Source organism: Chinchilla lanigera, unplaced genomic scaffold (assembly GCF_000276665.1).
Source record: "Chinchilla lanigera isolate Chin_1 unplaced genomic scaffold, ChiLan1.0 scaffold00036, whole genome shotgun sequence".
NCBI lineage: Eukaryota > Metazoa > Chordata > Mammalia > Rodentia > Chinchillidae > Chinchilla > Chinchilla lanigera.
The window spans coordinates 5,807,241-5,831,660 of NW_004955437.1; the positions used below are offsets into that span (position 1 = coordinate 5,807,241).

Genomic DNA, 24,420 nt, shown 5'->3' on the forward strand with positions numbered 1-24,420 from the left:
TCGATTCCTGGTACCCCAAAACAAAAACAAACAAACCAAAAGAAAAATAAAAAGCACAGATCTCTCAAAAAATCACTGTCCATGTACTGAGGACACTGTGGCAAAGACATCTGGGCACACCCTCACAACACCAGCTGAAGGACAGGACTCCCACCCACTCCACACAAGGGCAGCAGAGGATGCGCAGCCCCCGCCTGGCGCAGCGTGACCTTGGCTTGGCTTCCCCGCTGATGCACTCTGCAGTCTGTCATCTGATCACTGTCTTGGCTGTAATCTACGAGCTGCCAGTGTCTACTTGTGAGACTGCCTGGGAGCTGGAAAGGAAGGAAGGTAAACACACCAAAGCCCAGCTGAGCAACCAGTAAGTTTTATATTTTATTCCCAAGACATGACATCTTGTTTTCACAAAAAGGAGGTGAACTGGACTCAAAATACAGGCTGCCTTCAGTGGCCCACGGGTCACACCCTAATGTCCAAAACAAAGGTCAACAGCAGTGTTTCTGAGGTATCACAAACAGTAACAACAAATTAAAACCAACAAACAGAACTCAACAGCCCATTTAATGGGTAGTGAAGCAGTCTGTTAAGTACCCTGAAGCAGCCGGCGCTGAGTCCCGCCGAGGCTCCACAGTGAGGACAGCCGCTGGCCACCACGGACAGCGAGTGACGCTGGGCTTGCTAAGGCAGGCTCTGTCCCACGCGGCCTCTCAGATGACTCCCGCACAGGCCGGCTCACGGAGGGCAGACTCCCCCAGCCCGCCTTGAGCTCCCATGGTGGAGCCTCTCCAACGCTGCAGCAGTCTTCACAACAACCTCTTAGCTTTGGAAAGGAGCACAACAAAAAGTAAGGAGCCTGCGTCCCCTGCCCTGGCCTCCCTGTTCCCACTCCCACCACCCCAGGCTTTCCCATCAGCAGCCAGAAAGAAGACACAAAGGAAAAGTCAGACCTCGACTCCCAGCTCGAAGTCTGCTCCTGCTGGGTAAACTGAGCCAGTGGCGTTGGGCACTGCCCTGCCAGCCTCCAGCAGCAACTATACCCCACCCAAGCAGCCGGTGCCCGTCTTCACCTCAGGACGGCATGGTGGGAGCACACGTCACGGCCTCTCCTGTACCGGTGTCTAGGGCAGTGTACTGGGTGAGCCCTGACCACCCACCCTGGCATGGCCTGGTTCCCTCAAGCTTACTCTCCACACACTGGGGAGGCAATGAAGGAGCCCCACAGCACCACACGGCTCCTCCCCTGAACTGTGGACCTCCCTGGCTGCCTGCAGCAGGCGCTCCTGGTGGAGGGGAGAAACCGCCCACCATGGTGCACTGAAGTCAGGGAATAGCTTTTTACCTCCAGACGGGAAAGGGGTTTGAAATCACAAGGACTACAGTCAACAAGGAACTCGAGCTCCTGGGACGTTCCAGTTGCTGCTGCCTGTGGGAGGCTCTGTCTTTCCAAAAAGGAAGACGGCCGCATGGAAAAGGCTTCCAGGGAGAGATTGCCCGCTGCTCCTCCACTTCTGCACCCATCCCTCATGCTCCAGGCACCGGTGGTGTGATCTCCCAGACCCTCACTCCCTCAGCTCTGAGATCACAGAAGCTGTGGCTCACTGACCTCGTCCCTGCTGGGGTGCCCGCAGGTGACGGGACAGCAGTCCCGACCCCACATCAGAGCACCAAGGGAGCCAGGGAGCAGCGTCTGGAAAAGCCCAAGTTGAAAATTACTCTTCTAAAGGATGCATTTCTACATCTTTTGCCTTTTTCTTTTCTAAACAGAACCCAAAGAAACTACTAGAGAAAGTCAAAAGTAAGAGTGTGGTGCTGGGGATGTAGCTCAAGGGTAGAACACTTGCCTGGCGCACGCAAGGCCTTGGGTCTGATCCCCAGGACTGGAAAAAAAAAGAAAGTGACAGTGTTAACATGCTTGTGAACCAACTGCCTACCACCTAATGCGAGCAGAAGAAATGGGGAGGGGAGCCCCCTACTCCCACACCAGCTCTCCCACAGGAATTTCCAAAACCCTTTACCTTCGGAAGAAATCCAGGTCAGAACTCCAGCAAGCCACAATTACCCCTGTGACCGGGCTCTGTCTACAGTCTAGCCCAGTTCCTGCAAATCCTTCCCCCAGCTGGGGACCATGCTCACACCTCCCGTCTTCTGGTCCCAGAGTTTACATGAGATCAACGGGCAATCAGTCTCAAGGCCCTCCCCACAACTGGGAAACAGAACTTCAGCAGTGTGACAAGAGAGCATGGGCCCCTCTCCACAGGCAGCCCCAGGCACACGGGGGCCCCTCTGAGTGCGTGGAAGAGCAGCTCCCGCCTGGAGCCCTGCTGCAGTGTCGAAGCTGGCATCTCTACCCTTGCCAGTCCTAGACTCCAGTTTCTCTATTTCATCCTTTTCAAACATTCCCATGCTCTGAGGCTTAGACCACTTCCCGCTGAACACGCAGGCGGGACTGCTTCTGAACCCAGGGCTTTCCTAACACCCTGCAGCTCTGGCTCGGGCGCATCTTCCTTATCTCAGCCTCTGCAGCCCTGTCCAGGCCTAGAGAAAACCTCCAAGCTGCACTCGCGCGATAACTGCACGCATCAGGACGGCTGCAGAGTTCTCTCGGCAGGTGCTTGCAAGGGCGGCTGCGTGCACTGTGCAGCCTTCCTGTGCTGCAACGGCCAAGAGCGACTCTCTTCAAGCCTGGAGAGAAGGCGTTCTGTGTCCACGCGGCACAGCTAACTGTGTACGGGACGCAGGGGCAAACTTGGGACACGGCTCTTTCATCCCCAGTACTTCACGACGTCACCAGCGTCTGGACCTGGGAGAAGGAACCCAGGCAGGGGAGGCGTGAGGAACGCAGCAGCGTCACCACCCCGACGTGGGCCCAGCACACTGCAGCCCCAAGGTCACGACCTGGTCCTGGACAAATCTGGATTCCTGCGTCACAGGACCTCTAAAAGGCAGGAGGAAGAAGAGAGCAAGCCTCACCAGGCTCAGGGAAGGCTTCCTATGCCTTGGCCTCCTCCAAGCCCACACAGTGCTCTCATGTGGGTGACAGGCGCAGGAGTGGGGGCCGATCACCGCCTCCGCGTTCCTCCGTGCTTTGCTTGCACAGTTCCTTCTGCTCGGGAAGCTCTGAGGCTCAGTTCCAGTCACAGCCTCTACAGTTCTCTCCTGTCTGCACTACCCAGGTCAAATGAAGGGGTCCCTGCTGGAGAGTGCAGCCTAGCGCCAGCGCATCCTGTGAGGCCAACGCCTCGCCTATCCCTCAGCCCGATGTCTAGTGCTGTGTCCCTGTGACGGGAGGTGGAGAGGACAGCAGTGGGCTTCCGCCAGAACACAGGCCCCCTGGAGGTGAAACTCCGTGGTGACTCAAAACCAGGCACGAAATAGGGCACACGGGCGTCGGTGAGGTGGGAAACACTGGTTCCAAAGGGCTGAGCGAAGGCCACCGCACCCTCCAACAGGCCCCAATGTCCGCCCTGACGTAAGTGGCTCAGGCACACTTCCTGCTGAGTGCTTACACCCCAGTGCTCTGTGCCGAGCTCGCTGTCTCCACGGTGCTCAACACCCAAGGCCGCTTTCACACGACAGCCAGCAGCGCAGCACCAGAATCCTGGCCCTACTCAGGGCGGCCGACACTTGCTGAGGGGCTGGGGAAAGGGAGCTGTGGACAGAGAGCCTACTCCTGCTAGTTTGGCCTTTAAGGCCTTCCAGCTCCTCTGGATGTGAGAAAGGTCCAACCCGAGACACGCATGAACAAGGTTTTCAATGGCCACCTGGCGCCTGGAGGGCAGCAAGCTCCCATGTAAGGGACTGACCAGGACAACGCATCCCTATGTGACAACTCCTTTCCGACCCATCAGCTTCCTTGGGCTCTGTTCCAAGACACACTGCAGGTCCCAAGCACAGCAACTGTGTACTCTTCAGAGCACAGCTCACGTGGCAGGCCCCTAAGTGAGCAGATCTTTGGAGACTCCAGTCCACTTCAGGAACTCACCCAGCCTCTCCCCAGTCTAGCTACCCAAAATCTGATACGAGGCGTATTAGCAAACCCATTAGGGTCCCCACAGATAATGCAGTAGGCTTACATTTATATCTCTTTAGCTTATTATCACCAACCTGTATACTTAAGGTATGACTCTTACAAACAGGACTTGACTTGTACGTGTTTTCTTTAGGCATTCTCCCAATGTGAATCTTTGTCTTGTATACATTTTATTTATAATTATTTATTCAAGATTTTTGTTTGTTTTTTTTTTTGAGACAGGGTTTCACTGTACAGTTCAGGTTGGCCTTGAACTTGCAGTAATCTTCCTGCCTCAGCCTCCTGGCTGCTGGGATTACAAGCGTGCGCCACCACTCCTGGCTCCAGCTCAAAGATTCTGTAACACCCGGACAGCAACTAAACTGTCCTGAGAAACAACACCACCTAGAGATCAATATAGCAAGCCACCTGTGTCTTTTCTTCTTTTGGGAGGACAAGGTCAGGCTAACTTTGAATTACTGCTGAGCCTCCCAAGTAGCCAGGATTATAGGTGTGCACCACCATGACCAGCCAGATGTTTTCAAATCACATCTGTTTTCCCAGCAACCAAAAAAAAAAAAAAAAAAAAGCAAGAAAGAAAAAAAAAAGCAAGAAAAACAAAACTCCCAGCAACCAAAAACACACACCTAAGTTTTCCACTTTCCTGGTGTTCAGTAGCAGACATTAGCTCCACTTCACCTCCTTCACACAGCTATCTGAACTCCCTTCATGCTTTCCTATCTCTTCCAAAATGCCGAGAGTTTACTGAAGAGTCATTAGTGGGGATGGGACACGGCTCAGTGGTAGGGCTTGCCTGGTGTGCGAGAAGCCCTGGGTTTGACCCCAGTACCACAACTAATAATAGCTGTTGTTATTATTTATCTGACTTTTTCCGCTCAATTAAAAAACAAAACAAAACAAAACAAAACAAAACAAAACCCATTGAGGCTTGGAAGTAGAACAGTCCTTTACTAAGGGGCAGGGTCTCATACTCACTCACCTTTTCGCTCCCTAATGAGGACAGTTCTTCGTTCCTTCACCTCTGAGCTCAGCTTATCCACCATCTTATCAATGCAATTGTCTAGAACGAGGGAGTGGGTTTTGGACTTGATGTCCTTCCGACAAATGGGGCATTCTATCTTCCGCTTCATCCATTCATTGATACAATAGGAGCAAAAGCTGTGGGCGCAGTTCAGGGTGACAGCCTGCAATGCAAATGGGACACACAAATCACAATGTCATGCTGCCCTTCTCAAAGTTAGAGCAGGAGCTACCTTCCAAGGGCAGGGGAAAGTTAACAGCAGTCTCATCTGCAGACTCACAAAGGTGTTCATTCCAGCTTCTCTTGGGGTGGAGAAATTGGAAGTTTCATGTTAATGATTCATTTCCTCCTTTCTCAGAGGACTAGAGCTCATGTAAGATCACAGACTCAGTGAAGGTCACAGAGCCAGGCCCCAGGTAGCTGATTTGCCTGCTTTATTCCACCAAATGCCAGCTGTGGGTTAACCGCCCTGCAAACAAATGCCACTGGATGTAAGTGGTAAGTGTGTGAATGTTACGGTACAAACGTTGTATATCCACAGTTCCCTTATGAAAAACACATTCATGTCCTGCTAGTGTCCAACCAGCACCTCAATTTTCATAGACCAAGGGGAGCTTACACTGAAGAGAGTAATAGGAGTTATCATCCCTAAAGAGATTCAGAAGTGAAATAATATAAAAGGCCTCTAAAAAGCTGGGTGAGGTGCTGGGGTACAGTTCAGCTGTAGAGTGCTTACTTAGCTTGTGTGAGTTCCTGGGTTATCAGCACTTTAAAAAAAAAAAGCTGGGTGAAAAGGAGCTGAAAGCTATAACGGGCAGCTAAGCCTATTATACACAGTGCAGCGCTGGAACCCACAGGTAAATGGTAGATATGCCTTTGGAGAGAGGACTCGTCCTTGAGAGGCTCTTCTGCGTAACACTCAGATATGGCCACATGTCTGCCAGTGCTGTTTTTGTGCCCAAGAATATGAACTATTCTCTTATACTTTTGTTTCTGTGCACTAAGATACAAGTTCTTCTGAGTTCATAAGTCCTCATTTCTGCTTTCAGGGTAGGTGACCTCTGAGAAGGCGACCAGCAGAACACATCGGGCAGCACGAGAAACACCACATGGGGAAGCTGTGTCTCCTCAGGCTGTGCGGACGCTGAGGTGGCTGACACGCCGCCCTCGCCAACCTTCCTCTCCTCGTCTTCCTCTGCTGGCGTCCTAGATAAGCCCTGCCAGAACAACATGCTTCCTCCAAGTATGGAATCACCTGACTCTAGGACTACTGGAGAAATTATGACCTAAAGTCGAAGTAGATTCAGAACGAAAGAAACACGTCTGCCCAGGAGAACAGGAGCGCCTTTCAAGATGTGAAGAGGCACAGCCTCCCTAAAGCCCGCCTGCGAAGAGGAAGAGTGTGTTTTCCTTTGTTAAAGAGTCTGACAACTGTCACTCTCCCAACCTCAGCTTAACACTTGCAGGTAAGACAAACTGGTCACAAATGACAGAAATTTATGAAAACCAAAACAGCTAGTAGGAAAATACGACAGGTAACAAAGAGCAGCCTAGGGGGAAATGTTTCATTTTCAAAAGGAGCCTCAGAGACTGTGAAACACATTCAGCTTGGCCCCTGAATTCCCAAAGTGACCACACATCGATGACATGCACCACCCTGCTTAAAGGTGGCACCACAAGCCCCCTCGCAGCATTCGCCCACTCCGAGTAAGAAAGGAAAGCTACACGGAGCAGATGGCTCCTGATACTTCAAAATCCTAATGCTGTGTGGCATTTTCTTCCTCTCTCTAAAAACAGATAAAAGGTTTATTGCAACTAAAATGTCAATTGTACCAACAAATATTCAAGAACAAGAAAGAAAAAAGGGCAGTAAAGGGAAAGAACTATATAACCTAATGAGGGGGTCATTAGAATCTACAGTCACTTTGATACCAAACAGCCGTAATAAGCTCCTGGAAGATGCATGTCTACAGGGTGTTTTCCTTCAGCAAAAGCAGCCTGGAGAGCTCACAGGCACGCAGGGTTGCACAGTGTGAAGGGAGTGTTTTCAATTACCTCGATGAAGTACTCTGAGCAGATAATGCACTGGAGCTCATTCTCTAGCACGTCATTCATGTAGCTTAGAACCTCCTCCTTCTGTGCTTGCACCTTCTCCTTTTCTTCCTGCAAAGACACATACCACCTGTCACCCGAGAAGGCCACCACGAATGCACCCCAGGACAAGACACAAGGCTGACTGTCTAGAACAGGGATCAGAAGGAGTCTAAGTTAACATCCTTTCTGGTGCAGCAACAGGAGGATAAATACTTTCTCTACGGATTACTACTTTTTAGCCAGGTGTGATAGCACATGCCCACAATCCCAGCACTCTGGAGGCTGAGCCAGGAAGATAGAGAATTGAAGGGCAGCCTCAGCTAGCAGCCTGACAATGCATGAAGAGACCCCATCTCAAAAAAAGAAAAAAAAAAAAAAAAAAGGCCGGCTATGGTAGCGCATGCCTGTAATCCCCACACTCAGGAGGCTTTATTATAAAGCAGGATTGCCGTGAATTCGAGGCCAGCCTGGACTACATCATGAGTTCAAGCCCAGCCCGAAATATATAGCAAGACCCTGTCTCAAAAAACCTAAAACAAGAAACAAAACACAAAACAAAGAAGTGCTTTCTAATACAGAACACAAACTTCCTTTCTTGTTCTTCGGTTTTTGGTTTTTACTAACTAGCACGTGTGTGCAGTACATGATGCTAACACTCCCTGTGTGGAGTTGGCATGCGCACATAACACATCTCAATTCACCCCTTCCTCCCATTTCCCTCTCCTGCCTCCTCCCCCTCCGTCTCTGATCCCCTTCCCATTTGAGGAAGACCCGTCTCTCTACTTCCTATGACCCACTTCTTATCTCGACAAAATACTTTCTCTCCTCTCTCCATGTTCTATGCGCTTCACAACTGGTGCTGAAACCCAACCATGATGTGACAGTGTTAAGACGGGGGCTTTGGGAGGTGACGAGGGGCTGGTGGAAAGGGACTAGTGGGCTTACAAAAGACAGGCGGCCAAGGCACTAGCTCCCTCTCCTACCCTGCGGGCAGGAAGGCTGCATCTGTGGACCAGACACCAATCTGCCAGCACCTTGCTCTCAGACTTCACCTGTATACGAGCTACCTCTAGGGCATTTTGTTATCGCAACCTAAATGGACTAAGACACTATTTTTTCCAGAATCTGCAGGGTAGTTTCTGTCTCCTTCCCTAAAATTAACCAAATGAAAAAAAAAAAAAAATGAAGGTAGGTTACTAAAGTACTCCATAGCGCTCAGCAGCTCAGAGGTAGTAGCAAACCATCTCCAGCAGCGAAAACCTCCCTGCACAAAATAGAGCAGTGCAGAATAGTCCAGAGAGGCCAAAAGCCTGAATTGGCCAGAAGGCTCCTTGTGTTTCTGCAACTGCCTCTTCCAAAGTCGAACACCCGTACGCCCCAGAGGCTGGCAGCTGCAGAGATTGGCTCCCTCAGCACCCAGCTCTGTGCAGCTTGCCACTTCCCGCTCCTGCCCCCCTGTTCCCCTGTACACGCCCGCCACAGTTGTGCCTTTCAGGCAGGACCAAGCAGCAAAGAGCTGGGGCGGGGCTGGGGCCCTTCCCGCTCCACTGGCCCCTTCCCTCCCTCTTACTACTGGTCTAATGCCGGCAGGCAGTCGTGTTTATAAGGTTCTCCCGGGGTGAGAGGGGAAAAGGATTACATAAACACACCAAAATGAACTACTTCTACTTTGACTGTAAAACTCCTTAGACTGCATCACTTAGTCTGAAGGAGCGTCCACCACGGACAAAGGCCTGAAGTACAGGACGCAGGAGACTCGTTCCCAGCACTCAGCTTCTGAACAAGGGCAGGAAATAGATGTCGCTCACAAGCAGAAGCTTCTCCGGACTTGAGTAATTGTACAGGTTATTTCCCCTGAGGTAGCGAGCAGCCACAAGCTCGCTCTTCGTTCACCATAGCAACCTCGCACTGTTGAAGATGCTGAGTTACGCGTACTAACCAAAGTCTAAACCTCCATCTTCTTTCCAGTACCTTGGTCTGCTCCAGCTCTTTGTTCTTTGCTTGGATGATTGTTTCAAAGTCCTTCTTGCTGCGATTCAGCTCTTCCATGAGGGCCTGATGCTGCAGAGACACAGCAGACACACTCAGCATGGGCCGCACAACAGCTCCCTCAGTCACACAGCCTGCCTCACCGGTGACCGCGGTCACAGATCAGTGAGCGGACAATTTCAAATTAAGCCTCCCTCCATTCTGGATACCCCTCCTCCCTGCTGCTTTCTTCACAGGGATGGGCAGATGGGAAGGAAGACTATGAAACCATTGGTCCCTCTGAAACTCACCCACTCTCGGCGATTGAGCAAATAAACTCAAGAACTTTCGCTGCCTCCCGGAGTCTAACTCTGTGTGGTGGGGACCAGGAATGTGCATTTAAGGGCTGGAGGATGAGGCTAGGTGATGGGGTACCTGCCTACCATGTGCAAAGCCATGGGTTCAATCCGCCAAACCACACACACGCACACACATGTGCACACACAAAACCAGCCACCCAAGTGACCGGGAGGCAGTGCTCAAGAACTGCTAAGTAGCTATGAGGTGTCTCGCACTGGGAGCAGCTTTTAAGAAACAAGCAAGGGGAAATGGGATTCAAGAAAACTAGGTATTTTCACCAAAAAGATCTTTACCCTATTCAGTCTAATAATCACTCCATGCACTTACACAGCACTGTCTGAACCCGGCCAGTGTCTTTGGAGGCTGGTGTGTCCAAGAGCCAACAGTCCACTGACTGGCTCACGGCCTGTGTCTGTGAAACGCCGTGACAGGCTGGGTAGAGCTCACATATCTTGCCCAGAACTCTGGGTCTGCTCCCCAGCATCACAAAACAAGGTAACAGAAAAGGAAAACAAATTGGGTGTGCTGCACACCATAATCCTAGCATTCTGGGAGGCTGGGACAGGAGGATCAAGAGTTCAAGCTCAGTCTGGGTAATTTAGCAATTTAGTGAGACCCTGTCTCAAAATTAAAAAAAAAAAAAGGGCTGGGGATGCAGCTCAACTGGAAGGCCCTGGGTTCAATTCCCAATCAAAGGAAACATACTCTGTGAGTTTCTTCATAACCAAGCATACCAAGTATAGCTTATACTTAAAACCTTAAATCCTTTTTAAAAGAAGGTGGAGAAAAAGTAAATTTTTCTAAAATGTCATTACTCAAGAAGCCAAATTTAAAATGTGTGGTCTGCTGAAAAGAGTAATTGTGTCAGAAGGCCTGGGGCTTCACCCCATCCATTCACTAGATGTGTGAGCTTTAACTCTCTCATCTATAAAATGAGAAAACAGGGGCCTTCCCCAGCCTAAAGACTGCTAACAATAGATATGAAAAGCATTCAGAAATGTTTTCAAAGTTCTACGTAAGTGAAATTGTTGTATCAACTGGGTAAAGAGAACTTCAGAGGGACCAGCATGGTACAACAAAAAATTACCACTGCAGCCAGGTGCAGTGGTTCATGCTCATAACCCTTGCTACCCAGGGGGTTGAGGAAGGAGGACCCAAAGTTCAAAGCCAGCATGGGTAATTCAGTGAAACCCTGTCTTAAAATAAAAAATGAAAAAGGCAGGGGATGTAGCTCAGTGGTACTACACCCATATGTTCAATCCCCAGGACTGCAAAAACCAAACCAAACCAAGCCAAGCCAAGCCAAGCCAAACCAAACAACCAAAAGCCCACCACTGCTTCAGCTGACTGCCACGTGCGGCAGGCAGCAAGGTACAGAAACAAGACCTGAAAGCATCTTACTTTGGGTAATGTATGGATGGCCTACACTAAATGATAGTGTGCCTTCCTATCTCAACAGGGTGAGGGGCTGGGGTGCAGGAAATTTGATCCTTCACGGATTTCCAAGGCATAAAACCTTACTCTTCTCCAGTACATTAATATAAAAATATTAATTTAAAAATGCTCCAAATGGGAACTACGTCTACTTTCCAGACTTATGAAGTAAGCTCAAAATAATATTCTAAAAGGCTTGCTTTATCATCTAATTCATTCCAAAGCCAATGAAATCAAGACAAACTGTTACACAGTTACCAGGTAACTGTTAGTACCTTAAGTTGAGAGACACATACATAATGAATGGATGTAAATTCCCCTGAACACACCCTACCCCACTTTTGTTGCAGTACGCAGGACTGCACCTAGGGGTCCACACATGCTAGGCAAGCCCTGTACCCCTGAACTACAACCCCAGCCCATTCACTCGTTCCTTCATGCATTTACTGGTGCTGGGGACTGAACCCATAGAGACACTACCAGTGAATTTTATTTTGTGTCTCACTGAGTCGCCCAGGCTGGCCCCAAACTTATGGTCCTCCCGCCTCATGCTCCAACTAGCTGAGATTACAGGCTAGGTGCCATCACAGCCAACCTCGCCTGGGTACATCCCAATGCAAGGTGCTCACTTTTCTCAAGGAGATCTGAGCCATCCCACTGATTTCCTGAGCACACCTGCATCGAATTCATAATCATAACACACAAAGGACAGAAAAGTAGCAGGTTTCAAAGATGCAAAAGAAATAATCAGATATTCTAGAAGGTGAACAAGGTGGCACACTCTTGAAATCCCAGCACTCTGGGAGGCTGAGGCAGAAGCATTACATACTCAAGCCCAGTCTGAGTGACTTAGTGAGACTCTGTCTCAAAAGAAAAAATTAGAAAAGGGCTAGGGATATAGGACAGTGCAGTAACCCTGGGGTTAACTCCCAGTACTGCAAATTTAAAAAATGACAGCAAGAAGGAAGGAAGGCAAGGGGAGGGGGAGCAGGCAAGGCCAGGATTGGACAGGAAAGGAAAGGAAAAATCATCAGCAAGCAGCTAAACAAAATAAATTACAAGTTTTTCAGGAGAATTTCATTTCTGTGAAATTTACTCTTTTATTAAATTAATACGTTTTATTGGCTAAAATGCACCCTCCCAACTTGACCGGAAATGCTGACTGGAGCATTCTCAAATGATTTCTGGACAGCCATGGCTCAGGGATGGTGGGGTTTGGAGGCCCTCACAGGCCCCGCGACCAAGCCACAGCTCACGTTCCCCTCTTCTGCCTGCCCTCACCTTCCTGCAAACAGAGCTGCTTCCCCAGAGAGCCTCCCTTAATTGCTACAGGCTCTGTTCCATCATCACCAGAGCAAGCTCTGCTCAGATGAAGATGTAAGTTTTCACGCTGCGATCTGGCGTATCTGTGAGGCTCCAAATCTCCAGCCTGATGGTGCGAGCAGCTGCCACCTGCTCTGTGTGCAGACTGGGGACGCCACCGAGGTGCGGGCTGTACAGCAGAGACAGTGAGGAGCCGTGCAAAGCCTGCTGCTTCCTACCTGCAAACCACCACCATCTCCACATAGTGGCAAGAGACAAGTTACCTCCTGCAGAGCCTGGGCCAGCTGGTGCTTCAGGTCCTCTACCTGCTCTTTCTCCAGACCCTGCAAAGCCAAAACAAGATAGAAGGTTTACTTTCAGAGGGAAGCAATAAAATGCAGCAACAAGCAGAGCAACCAGCTAGTGTGAACATCTGGAAACAACAGGCAAGAGGGAACAGGCGGTAATTCCCCCATTTCCCTTCAAGCTGTTGGCAGTAACTCAGGACTGTCAGCTCAAACCACCACTTGGGTGGTTCTGGAAAAGCCACAGGCTGCCAGCCCAAGCCTCCTTCATTACTAATGCCGTGGCACCCAAGGGGACGTTAACGGAGAACGGCCGAGCCACCGAACACCTCACTCCATTCAGCTCTGATCTCCCCCACTCAGCCTGGCCACCTCGTCTCTTCAATCCCGAGTCAACACGCTTTTAGCCCATAAACCGCTCCTCCTCTCTGGGGCTGAGCACCTGCTGCATTTCCTATGTGGGCCTCTCTGGTATCGTCACCAATCTATACCTAGCTCCTCTACAAGAACCTCTGTCTCTTGCTTCTGTAGGAATTACCTACCCATTTAACATCCCAACTTGAAACTGTTGCCTAGTTTAATATAGTCACTCAAAACTGTTCCCCCATTGTATTATGTGCACAACACATCTTGTCTGCTCACAAAATAAATTACATAATGGTAAAAACCACTTCAGTATTTTCACATCCAGCAAAACTCCTTAGTGTCAGGCAACAGAGGCACCATAACCCCACGCCAAGAAAAGAAAAAGAAAAACCAAAGATTAAATGAGTTTCTGAACAAACAGCAAAAGCAGGATAAATCCCTAGGGCTACATGGGCAGATGCAGCTGATACAAAGAACTAGATACACTTCTTCACTCAGCAATTTATGCATGACCTGCAGAAATTCTCTAAACCAGTCCTTCTCACACTTAACAGTCTGCTACAGAAAAAGATTTAGTAGCTATACCTTGCAGCACACAGAGTAGCCACACATATTAGTTAGCAATCACTCTTGTTCATGAACACATTGTCCTTTAAGGCAGTTCTGCTCCAGTGAAGGTGTGATACAAACACACACACATAAACCACCCTCTATTAATCTGAAGAATTACTGCAGGCTAAGGAAAACAAAAAGGTACAGACATACACCAGTGTATACCCAGAAAGAGCTACTTAACCCACAGCCTCTGCTAACACTGCCAGCTCAAGTGGACAGCAGAGATTAGCATGAAATTTATAAACTGCTCAGAAATAAGCCACAGCTACTCCTGGCTGTTCCTTGCCCTGAACAACCCAAGCAAAAGATGAAAGCTTATTCCCCTCAGTGCTGATTGGGCCTTCTTAGTTCTAAGTCAACAACAGGGAATTCTTGACATTCAATATCACCTGAGCAACTGGGTGGGAGTAACTCTGGCTCCCGCCACATGGGAACTGACATTTTGAGCAGAGACAGGATCAGCTCTAGCCTGAAGCTTTGTGCAAGAGCTTGTCATCTAGGCAGTGACTTGGGGATGGGAACACATTTGGTGTTACCTTGACACCACTAAGACAGTTGTTATTTTATCTTCCTAAGGCAGCTTATCTCTGAGCCCCACATAAAGTCATCTTACACCTGTCCCTATGCATTCTGGTTGCTCAGGACACAAACCGAAAGATTTTATACTCTTCTAGCCTTTTCCTGTTAGGTGAGCTACAGAGTTACTAATACTCACAGCTAACAGACCATCAGGTACGAGGGCAGTGACCAGGTGACCTGCACGGGCTTTGGGGCTCAGCCACTGGCTTTTAAGCTGGTAGCTGTCCTCATGTACTGTGGCATCCTGTCCTTTATCCAACTTCTGCCTGAGTGTACCTGGGGCCTGACATACCTCAGCTCTGAGCCCTGATACCAGTTATACCCTGACTGGCTCTTCTAGTCACTTCAGCCTATCCTGGCGTCCCAATTTGGTCCCTGGTCCTGAAAGAGGCAGCGCTGGCCACGGTTCATAAAGTGCCCCCCGCCCAACCACTCCCTAGCTTTGCTCCCTCCTAGGGGTACCTGGAGGTGCTTCTCCTCTTCCTGGAAAGTCTTCTCAAGCTGCTCTACTCTTGCCTGCTGCTGAGCTTGCTCTGTGCACAGCTGGGACTGTAGATCCTGCAGCTCCTGCTCCATCTTCACAATCTTCTTCGCACTCCCCCTCTGGGTTTGCTTTTTCATGTTCATGACAGCGACTTGTTTTTCTTGCAGCTGTCTTTTCAGCTTCATGATTCTGGACATGGTCACCTTAAACAGTTCTAAGCTGCTCTGAGATGCTGAAGACTTTGAAGAAGCAGAGGCATTCTGCTTCTTATGATAAAGCTCTGTGACTTTTGGAGGTCCAGGATAAGTACGAGCCCTGGTGGTCTTCTTGCCTGCCTCAAGAGAAGCCAACCCAGGATCCAAATATTCAGAGGGCTGAGTGGCTACTCCGCCATTCCCAGGTGACTGCACTGGCTGGTCAGGTTCACAAGACACTTTGCTTATTTTGGATTTTAAATGTGAGGGGCCCTCGTGTCCAAGACCCTCTAATTCATCTACACTACTTTTCCTTTTAGTTCTCAAGCCCTTATTTTTTTCCATCATCTGGTTACGCTTTGGGGCAAGATAAGGAAGTATCTTCTCCCTGTCTTCTTCAGTAACTTCATACTCATACTCTGCATGCTCCTTATTCTGCAGAGGCACCCCAAGCTGGACGTGGTCTCCCTGATGGATGACATAAAACTTTAACGGTTCCAGACGCTCTCTATTCAGCCAAACACCATTCAGACTCTGGGGAAAGGGAAAGAATGGCAAAGTAAGTTTCACTTACTCCTCCTCTTGGTCCCCGCAACCCCCAATATTAAGGATTTGAATTCAGTACCTTCACACTGAGCTACATCCCCAGCTTTTTTTTTTTTTTTTTTTTTTTTTGAGAATGGGTCTGGCTAGGTTGCCCAGGCTGAAACTAAATTTGCAATCCTCCTGCCTCAGCCTCCCAGAGTGCTCCAAGATTATAGGCATGCATCCCCACACCAATTTTCCTCCTCTTAATGGAATGTCTCTCTTGCTGCTACAAAACCTTCTGCCTTTTCAGAAGGAAAAGTATTGAGAATAGAAAAAGAAATGTTCAGCCACTTTGAAGATATCAATATGTAATACAACCACCATTGTTAATTCCCTACCACTTTGTTTGTAACTCTGTATTGTCTGTACTGTGCTTGTGATATGTTGTAAAATGTTGTATGTCTGTTAATGTTTCCCTCCTTTTATCTTTAAAAGAAAAAAAAAAAGAAAAAGAAATGTTCACATACCACCATACTTAGAAATAGCACTCTTCAACAAAGATTTGGCTTTTTACCTATATTTTACATTCATGCTTCCAGAGAAATGCCTATGTTAACAGGAAAGAATCATCTCTTACCAGTGGATGAATCACTCAACACACACGATAGCATTAAAGGAAACTGAAATGGAACTGCTGCTATTGACCTAAACTGGAGGCACTGGCCTGACGCCAGAAAAACTGCTGTTAACAAAGTTAGCAGCGTGTAATGGTGAGGTCCACGAGGAAGGCCCGGCCTGGAAAGTCCCCCAGATACTGTCTCTAAATTAGGTCCTTCAATACTAGCAAAGCACTTCCCAGTATCCATAAGCCACAGAGACAGAGAGCCCCAATACCATGTATGGAGTCCAACTACAAGTGATATCTGACCCAAATGGTACTAATAGTTCGGAGCTGGAGCTCATGGCCCATATCTAACACCTTCTTTGCTGAATGTCCTTCAGTGATTTGTTTAACCTCTCTATGCCTGTTTTGACTATAAATGGGATGGTATTTACGTCACACTGATCCTGTAAGGAATGAAAAGGCAATGCACATACGACATGGAACACAGTGACTCACATACAATGAACATGTCACTAACAGCTGTGTGACTTTGGGTGAATCTCTCTATGGCCCACTTACAGCCCGTTTAATAGTCTCCCCCTCGTGCTTTTGTGTGGATTTAACGAGATAACATGTAATGCACTTAGAACAGTGCTTGGCACATGGCATTTTATAAACGTTCACTACTATTATGTCCGGGCTCAGCTGATTTATCAAGTCATTTCAGTTCTGCGCACTGCATCTCATAAGGTGAACAGATCACGTGCCAAAGAAGATACGCAAACAACTTTTAGCAGCTGACTAGGGAAAGGACAACACAAGGGCACAAATACGTGTGGTATTACAGGGCACAGCCTGTAAATGAACAGAAACATCACGCAGAGCAGGGTTATCTAAGGGTGCGAAACAGAGACGACAGGTACTACAACGGACAAATGCAGGCTTAGAGTTAACAGACACTGGGCATTTCAACCAATAGTAAGAACTTTGGGGGACAGGCCAGAGACGAAACTCACTTCTGAACTAGTATGTTTAGGGGTAAAGAGTAATTCAGCACTTGCCTCACATGGGGTGAGGCCCTGGGTTTGATCCCCACACTGAGGAAAAACCGCTGTTTACACTGGCAACTATGGCTACTTACTTTCAGCCACAATAAATAAGATGACAGATAAATGGATCGATGGATGGGCGGAGGGTGAGTAGATGGATAGGCAGCTGTCCCTGGCCAACCCAAACACAAGGGACACCGGGCTTGACCACAGGCACCAAGGTGACAGGGGTAGAGACTGGATCTCGGCTCTGACTTGGTATTAAGCTTTTGTCTTGGTTTTATTTTCATTATTTGGTTTGAAAGACATGTACACATACACAAAGACTGCGGCCCACTGTCTTGGGCCTAACATGGCTCAAAGGAGCAACTTTCTTCCATTCTTTCTGTTCAGCCTGAAAAACTATGAGCAACGATCAGTTCTGCAGACTCTGAAACAAGGCACAGGGAAGTAATCGAAGAGGGAACAGAGCCAGACCCATCTCCATGAGAACAATTTTAGTGCAGAAAAGTCAATTTTAGATTATACACAGGAAAAAGGTCTCAGGCAAAGTAATGTGACATAGAGGGTCACCTAATACCAATGTGTAAGAACTGAAAAAAGTCACCAAAGGCGAAGATAAGGTAACATAAATAAGGTTACAGAACTAGCCCCGGGCAAGAGAAACTAAGCTACCCCTAAAACACTCGGGCAAACTTTCAAGACATATCACAGTCCTCCCCCCACTAGATCCTCCCCACTAACCCACCTTCTGCAGAGCCTTTCTGGTCAAAAAAATAAGCTCTCAAATTTTTCCCAGGGAATTTCACCCTGGCACCCCTCTCCGTTCAGCCATTTATCACTGCGTGGTGACACCTAGTGGTGCAATTTGAGCCACAGCTCTGGGTCTACTCATAAGGTAGAGAAAACAACGCGAATCCTATGGCTGTGCAAGGCCAACTCAACCCTGACCCGGACACAGCCTCAGTCGCGATGGGGCCATCATCACAAATGGTTAAACAGACCCTGCTCTTTTCAAGGCCTTCCTGATGTTTGTTTTCATAATCACCAGCTTGAACGTCAAAGAGCAGCAAAACGATAACCAATGAATAAACCTGCCCAGAGTCTCTGAGCCATCAATGGCAAAAAATGTGGGAAAATCCACACCCCTTGGCCTTTTAATTACTACACGTAAGGTTCAATCTCTGCCCAGCTCTTCTGAAACAGCTGTTGAGGAAGAGGGGACATCAATGCTCCAATACAATGATTTTTTTGCAAGTTTTCTAGGTGATTTTTGTAGCTCAGAGTTCTCAACCCTGGCTGAAAAGTCAAGTCACCTGGCAAGGCTTATGCAAAGTTTCACCCTCAGACTGAATTAACTGGTCTGACCTGGCACAAGAGAGCGGATGTTTAGGGTTACATTTCTGCACAAGCACAGACAACTGTGACGGTTTCAAGCTCCAGGCCCTGTACAGCCCACGGCTTCCCCTCCCCAGGCCATCCAGGCCTGCCTTGGCGGCAAGCAACATCATGGAGTCACACAGGAGGCGCCCCTTGCAGTCTGGCCTTTCTCCTTCACATAACACTGCTGAAGCCAGGTGTGGTGGCGCACGCCTGTAATGCCAGCACTCAGGAGGCTGAGGCAGAAGGATCGCTGCAAGTTCAAAACCAGCTTGGGCCACAAAGTGAGACCCTGCCTCAAAAAGACAAAAAAGAAACAAAATAAAAGAAAACAAAACAAAATACATAATACTGCTGAGACTCAGCCATTTTGCTGTATTATCAGTGCTTTTTATTGGTGAGTTATACAGAATGTGTGGGTAAAACAATTTATCTATTCCCTAGCTGTTTTTTCCCCACTTTTGGTGATTATGAATAAAGCTACTACAACATTCATGTACAAGTCGCTACGAAAACTGGGTTGTATCTTTTTTAAAAACCTGACTTGGGCTGGAAGTGGTGGCACACACCCGTAATTCCAGCACCACTCAGCAGGCTAAGGCAGCAGGACCACTGTGAGTTTGAGGCCAACCTGGGCTACATAGTGAGTTCAAGGCCAGGCTGAACTACATAGTTACTCAAAAACAAAACAAAACAAAACAAAACTCATTTGGGATTCAGTATATATGTGAATATAGGCCCTTCATCAGTTATATATTTATGTATAGCAACATCTTCCACTCTGAGTTTGCCTTTTCATTTTCTTAGTGGTGTCTTTTGAAGAATGGAAGTTTATTTTTCATGTTTTGCTTTGTTTTATTTTGTATGCAGTACTGGGGATTCAACTCGGGGACATTCTATCACTGAGCTACATTCCCAGCCTTTTTTACTTTTATTTTTTATTCTGAGACAGGGCCTCATTCAGTTGCCCAGGCAGGATTCGATCCTCCTGCCTGAGCTTTCCTGAACGCTGGAATTACATGCATTTGGAAGTTCTTAATTTTATGTACTACATAAGTATTTCTAAAAAGTATGCCAGGTAGTGGCAGAAACAGGAAACTGGGTTATAGACCATGCTGGAAGGCCTGAAACTGAACTATCCCAAGCAATAATGTTTGTTCATACAAAGTACGCTCTCAGAACCTGGAGGAAGAAGGTGAGAATCACCAGGCAGCAGGTGAATAGCTGCAAGAGTTCAGAGGAAGAACAAGAAACACTTAGTTAAGATAGGGCTCACACAGTAAGGCATTTTAGATTATAACTCTGAAAGAACAGACTTTGTGAAATTTCTGAATGCCAATACAAAAGATGAACCATCTGAGTGCTTCCCAACGGATGGGAACCTACACATGCACAACTAAAGCTGTTCTCACGTTTTATGTGCTGTGTTCGCTATCCTCCACGCTTGTGCGAGTGAGCATGTGCATATGTGTTTTAAGATGTTTTATACCAAAACTGCATCTGTTTTCATTTCTATTTCTAAACTTAGGTTCACTCTTTGGCCATTCCAATAAATGTAAACAAAACCAAAAACACATCATGTAATCTCTAGGGCCGGGGATACAGCTCAGTGGTACAGCATCTGTCTTGCAAGTGCAAGGTCGTGAGTTCGATTCCTGGTACAAAAAAAAAAAGCACATTCCAATAAATGAAGGAGAGGGCTGGGGATATAGTTTGGCAGCACAAGTGCCAGCCTGCAAGAGCAAGGTCCTGAGTTCGATTTCTGGTACCAAAAAAATAAATAAATGAAGGAGAGCATTTTATGAAGACAGAACACAGCTCTACAATTTTAATACATCTATCTCTTGCATTTTTAATACATATCTTTTGAAACAGACTTGGCAAAAGACTTTAAGCATAACCATAGCAATAATATCCTGCAGCTTGAATTCATCAGCAGAAGAGGGTTGCCATGGCATCAAGCCAGGAAAAAAGAGCATCTGTTAAGCTGAAAATAAATAAAAAATAACAAGAGGGGGTAGTTTTACTTTCAAGAGTTATTCTACTAAAACTGTCATAGCGGCTCCAAAAAGTCAGTTCCCTCAAAATAAAAGTAAAATAAAGTAATAAAATAAAATAAAATAAAATAGGGAAGGGGTTGCTGACTGATGCTCAAGAAAGGATGGATCCAAGAGCGCTCAGCTCTTTTCTCCCCCACCCCCAGCCCGTCCCTTGAGCCTCAGATGTTCTCCAGAAGTGTGGGCTGATGGTCAGGGTCTCTGGGCCTTCACCTCGAAAGGCCCAGCCCTCCCACTACCTTAGTCTAGATTTTGGACAGGACCGAAGGCCCCAATTCAGATGTTCCTTTCCTGGTAACAAACTTCAGCCCAGGTCATCAGAAATTATGTGGGCATCACCGAACCTCCCAGTGCACAGAATGGTTCCAACTGGGAAAGACAGCTAGGTGACAAGGGAGAAGATAAACTTTTGAATTTTATACCATGACCTATTTGTGAAAAAAAGAAAAGTAATATAAAAATAAATAAAAACTCCATAGAAATAGGCTTTTGTGAATTCCTATACCTTGTTGTCTGCAATTGTCCACTGGCCCTCAGGATTCTGCTTCAAAACACAGTGGTTTCGAGAAATCATCAGAGGGCAAATTTTTGATACCAGTTGGTATGTGACACCAAATCCTCGTCCTATAGACACCTAGAGAGAAAATGACAATGTCAGAGACACAATCAGTCACTGTGCTGAGAAGGTAAGGTCCTCCACAATCAAGCTTAACAATCAGTAGTGTACAAAGGACCTAAGTTCTGAAATCGGACTTCTGTGGAATCCAAATTGTTCGTCTGCCGTCTCCTCTTCAGCTGCCATGGGAGCCATGGAGAATATAAGTGGTGACCAGGGGAGGCTGAAGGGAGTAACCCTGGACCCAGGGCTAGTCAGGACCCTGAAAGGCTGGCTCATGGACCCCCGGCACAGAGGGACTCTTACGACTGTCAGTGCGTAAGCTTACAGTGGGCTTTGCTTTGGTGTATCTGCACATGCACGGACGCACACTGATCATTTTCACCCCCACTACTGCCCTGCCCTTCCTCCCACTCCGCCCGTACCTTCCTCTTCTCTAACAGTCTCTCTTCTACTTTCGTGTCACTGCTCTCGTTCTTCTCTTTCGCTCTTTTTAGATGAGGGGGAGGAATTCTTTCTATCCATTCCCATTAACTCACCATAAACACCACCAAGACTACAGCCTTTCCATCACGCAGGCCTCTGGATTTTTTTCATGGCTTCAACTTGGCATCTTTCTCCCATTCACTGGCCCTGGTTCTGCCCTTGGCACCATCAGAAAATCTCCAACCCCCCCTTCTACATCATAGTTGCAAAATGTTTCCTCAGTCTTCCCTTTTCCTGGCTGTGTTGCTAGTTACTTCGACCTAACTCCTAGGGCGTGGGTTTGAGTCTCCGTCATCTTAGGAAGTCTGTGAAAGGAATCATGCCAAGCACGGCTGAGTCTCTGGGTTAGATCCCCAGCACAGAGTGTGGGGGGTTAAGGACTATGTCATCCATATTCAGTAAGAATTTCCAATTTGGTAGTTTTGGTTTGTTTTTGTCCGTCTGAGACTGGGTCTCATTCTGTAGTCCAGGCTGGCCTCCAACTCAAGGCAATTCTACCTCAGACTCCAAAGTGCCGCGGTTACAGGCTGCACGCCTAGCTTGGGAGCTTCTAAAAGTACAGTATTCTATATGCCATTTTAACACCTGAGGAGAGACAGCCAGACTGCCACTAGGGAAAAGGGCACAGAAGAGGTTTAGACTGCCTGTTTTCTAAAATTGTCCCCTAGAGACATGAATTTAGAAAAAGAAGGAAACCTTCTTCATCCTTCATTCTTCTTCATCTTCATCCCTCCTTCCCCTGTCTGGACCTAGATTTTTACCTCGATATTGCTGACATTTCAACTACACTATAGTTAAAGGTGCAATGTCATCCATATCTGGTAATCTCAGCACTACTTATAAAACTCAGTATCAGCCAGGCGTGGCGATGCACACCAGTAATCCCAGCACTCAAGAGAGTGAGGCAGAGATCTTTGTGAGTTCAAGACCAGCCGGGGTTACAAAGTGAGCTCAAGGCCAGCCTGAACTGCGTAGCGAGACCCTGTCTCAAAAAGACAAAAAACAAAACAAAACAAAACACAAAACACCTTCATTTCTCATGGGAACTGAACAGTCACTCACACCAAGCCATATGTCAGGAGTTGTTTCCATTTACAACAGTTCTGAAGCCTTTGAGGCACTGACATTATTTATTCAGAAGACCATCTTGTCCTGTTCACCTTCACTAATGCCATCCCCTTGCTTCCGGGCACAACTCCCCTCAGGGCAGAAAGCTGCGCGAAAACCAAATAGTGTACAAGAAAACAAGGACAAAGAAGGAGGCATGGCTTTCCCAAAAAGCCTAGACACTTACAGCACCTGGGAATTAGCTGATTTGCTCTACTTCTTTGTTCTTCATACCAAACCATCTGGCCATGTTTAAGAAGTTTAAAGGCACCCATTCAGACAGGTGATCATAGTATTCCCTTCCACGAACTAAGAGAAACTATGTTTCATTTTCATGGGCAAAATCTGAGACTTTGAAGGGAACAGGAAAGACAGGGAACTGACTTGACACTGGTGTCATAATTAAATGCTCTCGGCACACCTCCTAAAATCTTGTGCAAATTCAGAGGTGCTGTGGTTTGAGAATCATTACAGTAAGATTTCCTCCTGGCTCTGATTCACACACTCTTCATACACACTGCAGGCTGTGCTCTAATTACTGCCTAAGTCCGACCCTGCAGACAGCCAGGCCTGGCAGGCTTCTCCTCCACAAGACCCCAGGGCAAGCCATAGTCTTCCCAGTGGCTCTTTACATCCACTTCCTTTGTATGAGTCTCTCCTACAGAGCTGGCCTCACACAAATCTATCAAATAACTTAGAACATATCTAGGAGTGCTTTATATATAGTCTTGTCCTTAGGACAAGGTGCTTTAATTCTTTCTCACCAGCCTTCCCTCCCCGCAAAATTCCACAGTCCCCCAGTTATTCGGGAGAATAAGTTAATTCACAGACAGGAGTCTAAAGGAGTAAGTTAACACGTGACTAAGTTGCCACAAGTACTGTGTGCACCTGTAACAACACACCTGCAGGTGTAGTAAGCAGCATTACTAGATTAAAATAGGTTACACAGGAAAAGAAGTAACCTTTTATAAGCTAACCTAGCAACAGTTAAAGCTAGACCTGAGGGACTGGGGATTTAGCTCAGCGGCACAGTGCCGGCCTGGCAAGCACAGGGTCGTGAGTTCGACTCCCGGTACAGGAAAAAAATAAATAAATAAATAAATAAAGCAAGCTGGACTTGAATCCCCACTAGACCTGAGGATCCACTGCTCGACAATACTCAATAATTCACACCTTGCCACCTGATCGTTCAACACAACTCGGATGACCTCGGACCGGTTCCTGTTCCTCATTCCTGCCACAAACTCTCTGAATACAGAAGTTACTATGCGTCCCTCCCCTGAGTACACCAAGCAACTGAACTACTCAGTACACACCTGGGGGAACCACACTAAGACTGGATGGTACGAAAAATCACACCAAAAATACATAATAATCAAAATACTCAACATTTGCAACATAATAATCAACCTCTCGGCATTACAGTAAAGTGAACTTTGCGTACAAATTACTTCCCAAAAACGAAGCGGTCAGCACTGCAAGCCTGTCCCTGACCCACTGGCCTGCTCAAGCCGACCCCAGCGGTAGCAGCCCCCACCCCGCCGAGAGAACCGTGCCTCACTCGTCCCCTTTTCACTGCAAGTCTGTGTATCTGACTGCACTATCAAACATGCCATGCGGCCTCTGGGGGGGACCCTGACCCTGTCTCACTTCCCGGGTGCCACTTGGCGCGCCCCGGAATCACCAGGGCCATCCTCCCAACGCGCCCGCTGTCCTCGAAGAGAGGGAAAGGGGCAGGACGTTTGGACACCAAAGTTCGCGCACGTTCAGGGCCAGGACCTTAAACTCCCAATCCATTTCAAAAGAAACCGCAGAAAGTTCCCGCCGCCTCCGCCTCGGGT

At 47.7% G+C, this 24,420-nt stretch overlaps 1 protein-coding gene across 2 annotated transcripts in view; it reads right to left on the bottom strand.

The window, feature by feature from the left end:
• Positions 1 to 351: 351 nt before the first annotated feature.
• The window catches only part of Rnf8 (ring finger protein 8, E3 ubiquitin protein ligase), a 24,622-nt gene continuing 553 nt past the window's right edge, over positions 352 to 24,420 (bottom strand). Inside the window, exons 2-9 of one of the 2 annotated variants that reach the window (XM_005389618.2) lie at positions 20,876 to 21,004; positions 14,537 to 15,286; positions 12,449 to 12,553; positions 9,117 to 9,206; positions 7,107 to 7,214; positions 5,010 to 5,214; positions 1,842 to 1,877; positions 352 to 820 (exon numbers count right to left, since the gene is read on the bottom strand). In XM_005389618.2, coding sequence (XP_005389675.1) covers positions 804 to 820; positions 1,842 to 1,877; positions 5,010 to 5,214; positions 7,107 to 7,214; positions 9,117 to 9,206; positions 12,449 to 12,553; positions 14,537 to 15,286; positions 20,876 to 21,004 — 1,440 coding nt within the window. In that variant the 3' untranslated portion in view covers positions 352 to 803. The remainder of the gene's footprint in view (positions 821 to 1,841; positions 1,878 to 5,009; positions 5,215 to 7,106; positions 7,215 to 9,116; positions 9,207 to 12,448; positions 12,554 to 14,536; positions 15,287 to 20,875; positions 21,005 to 24,420) is intronic. The other variant, XM_005389619.2, reaches the window with a different exon arrangement.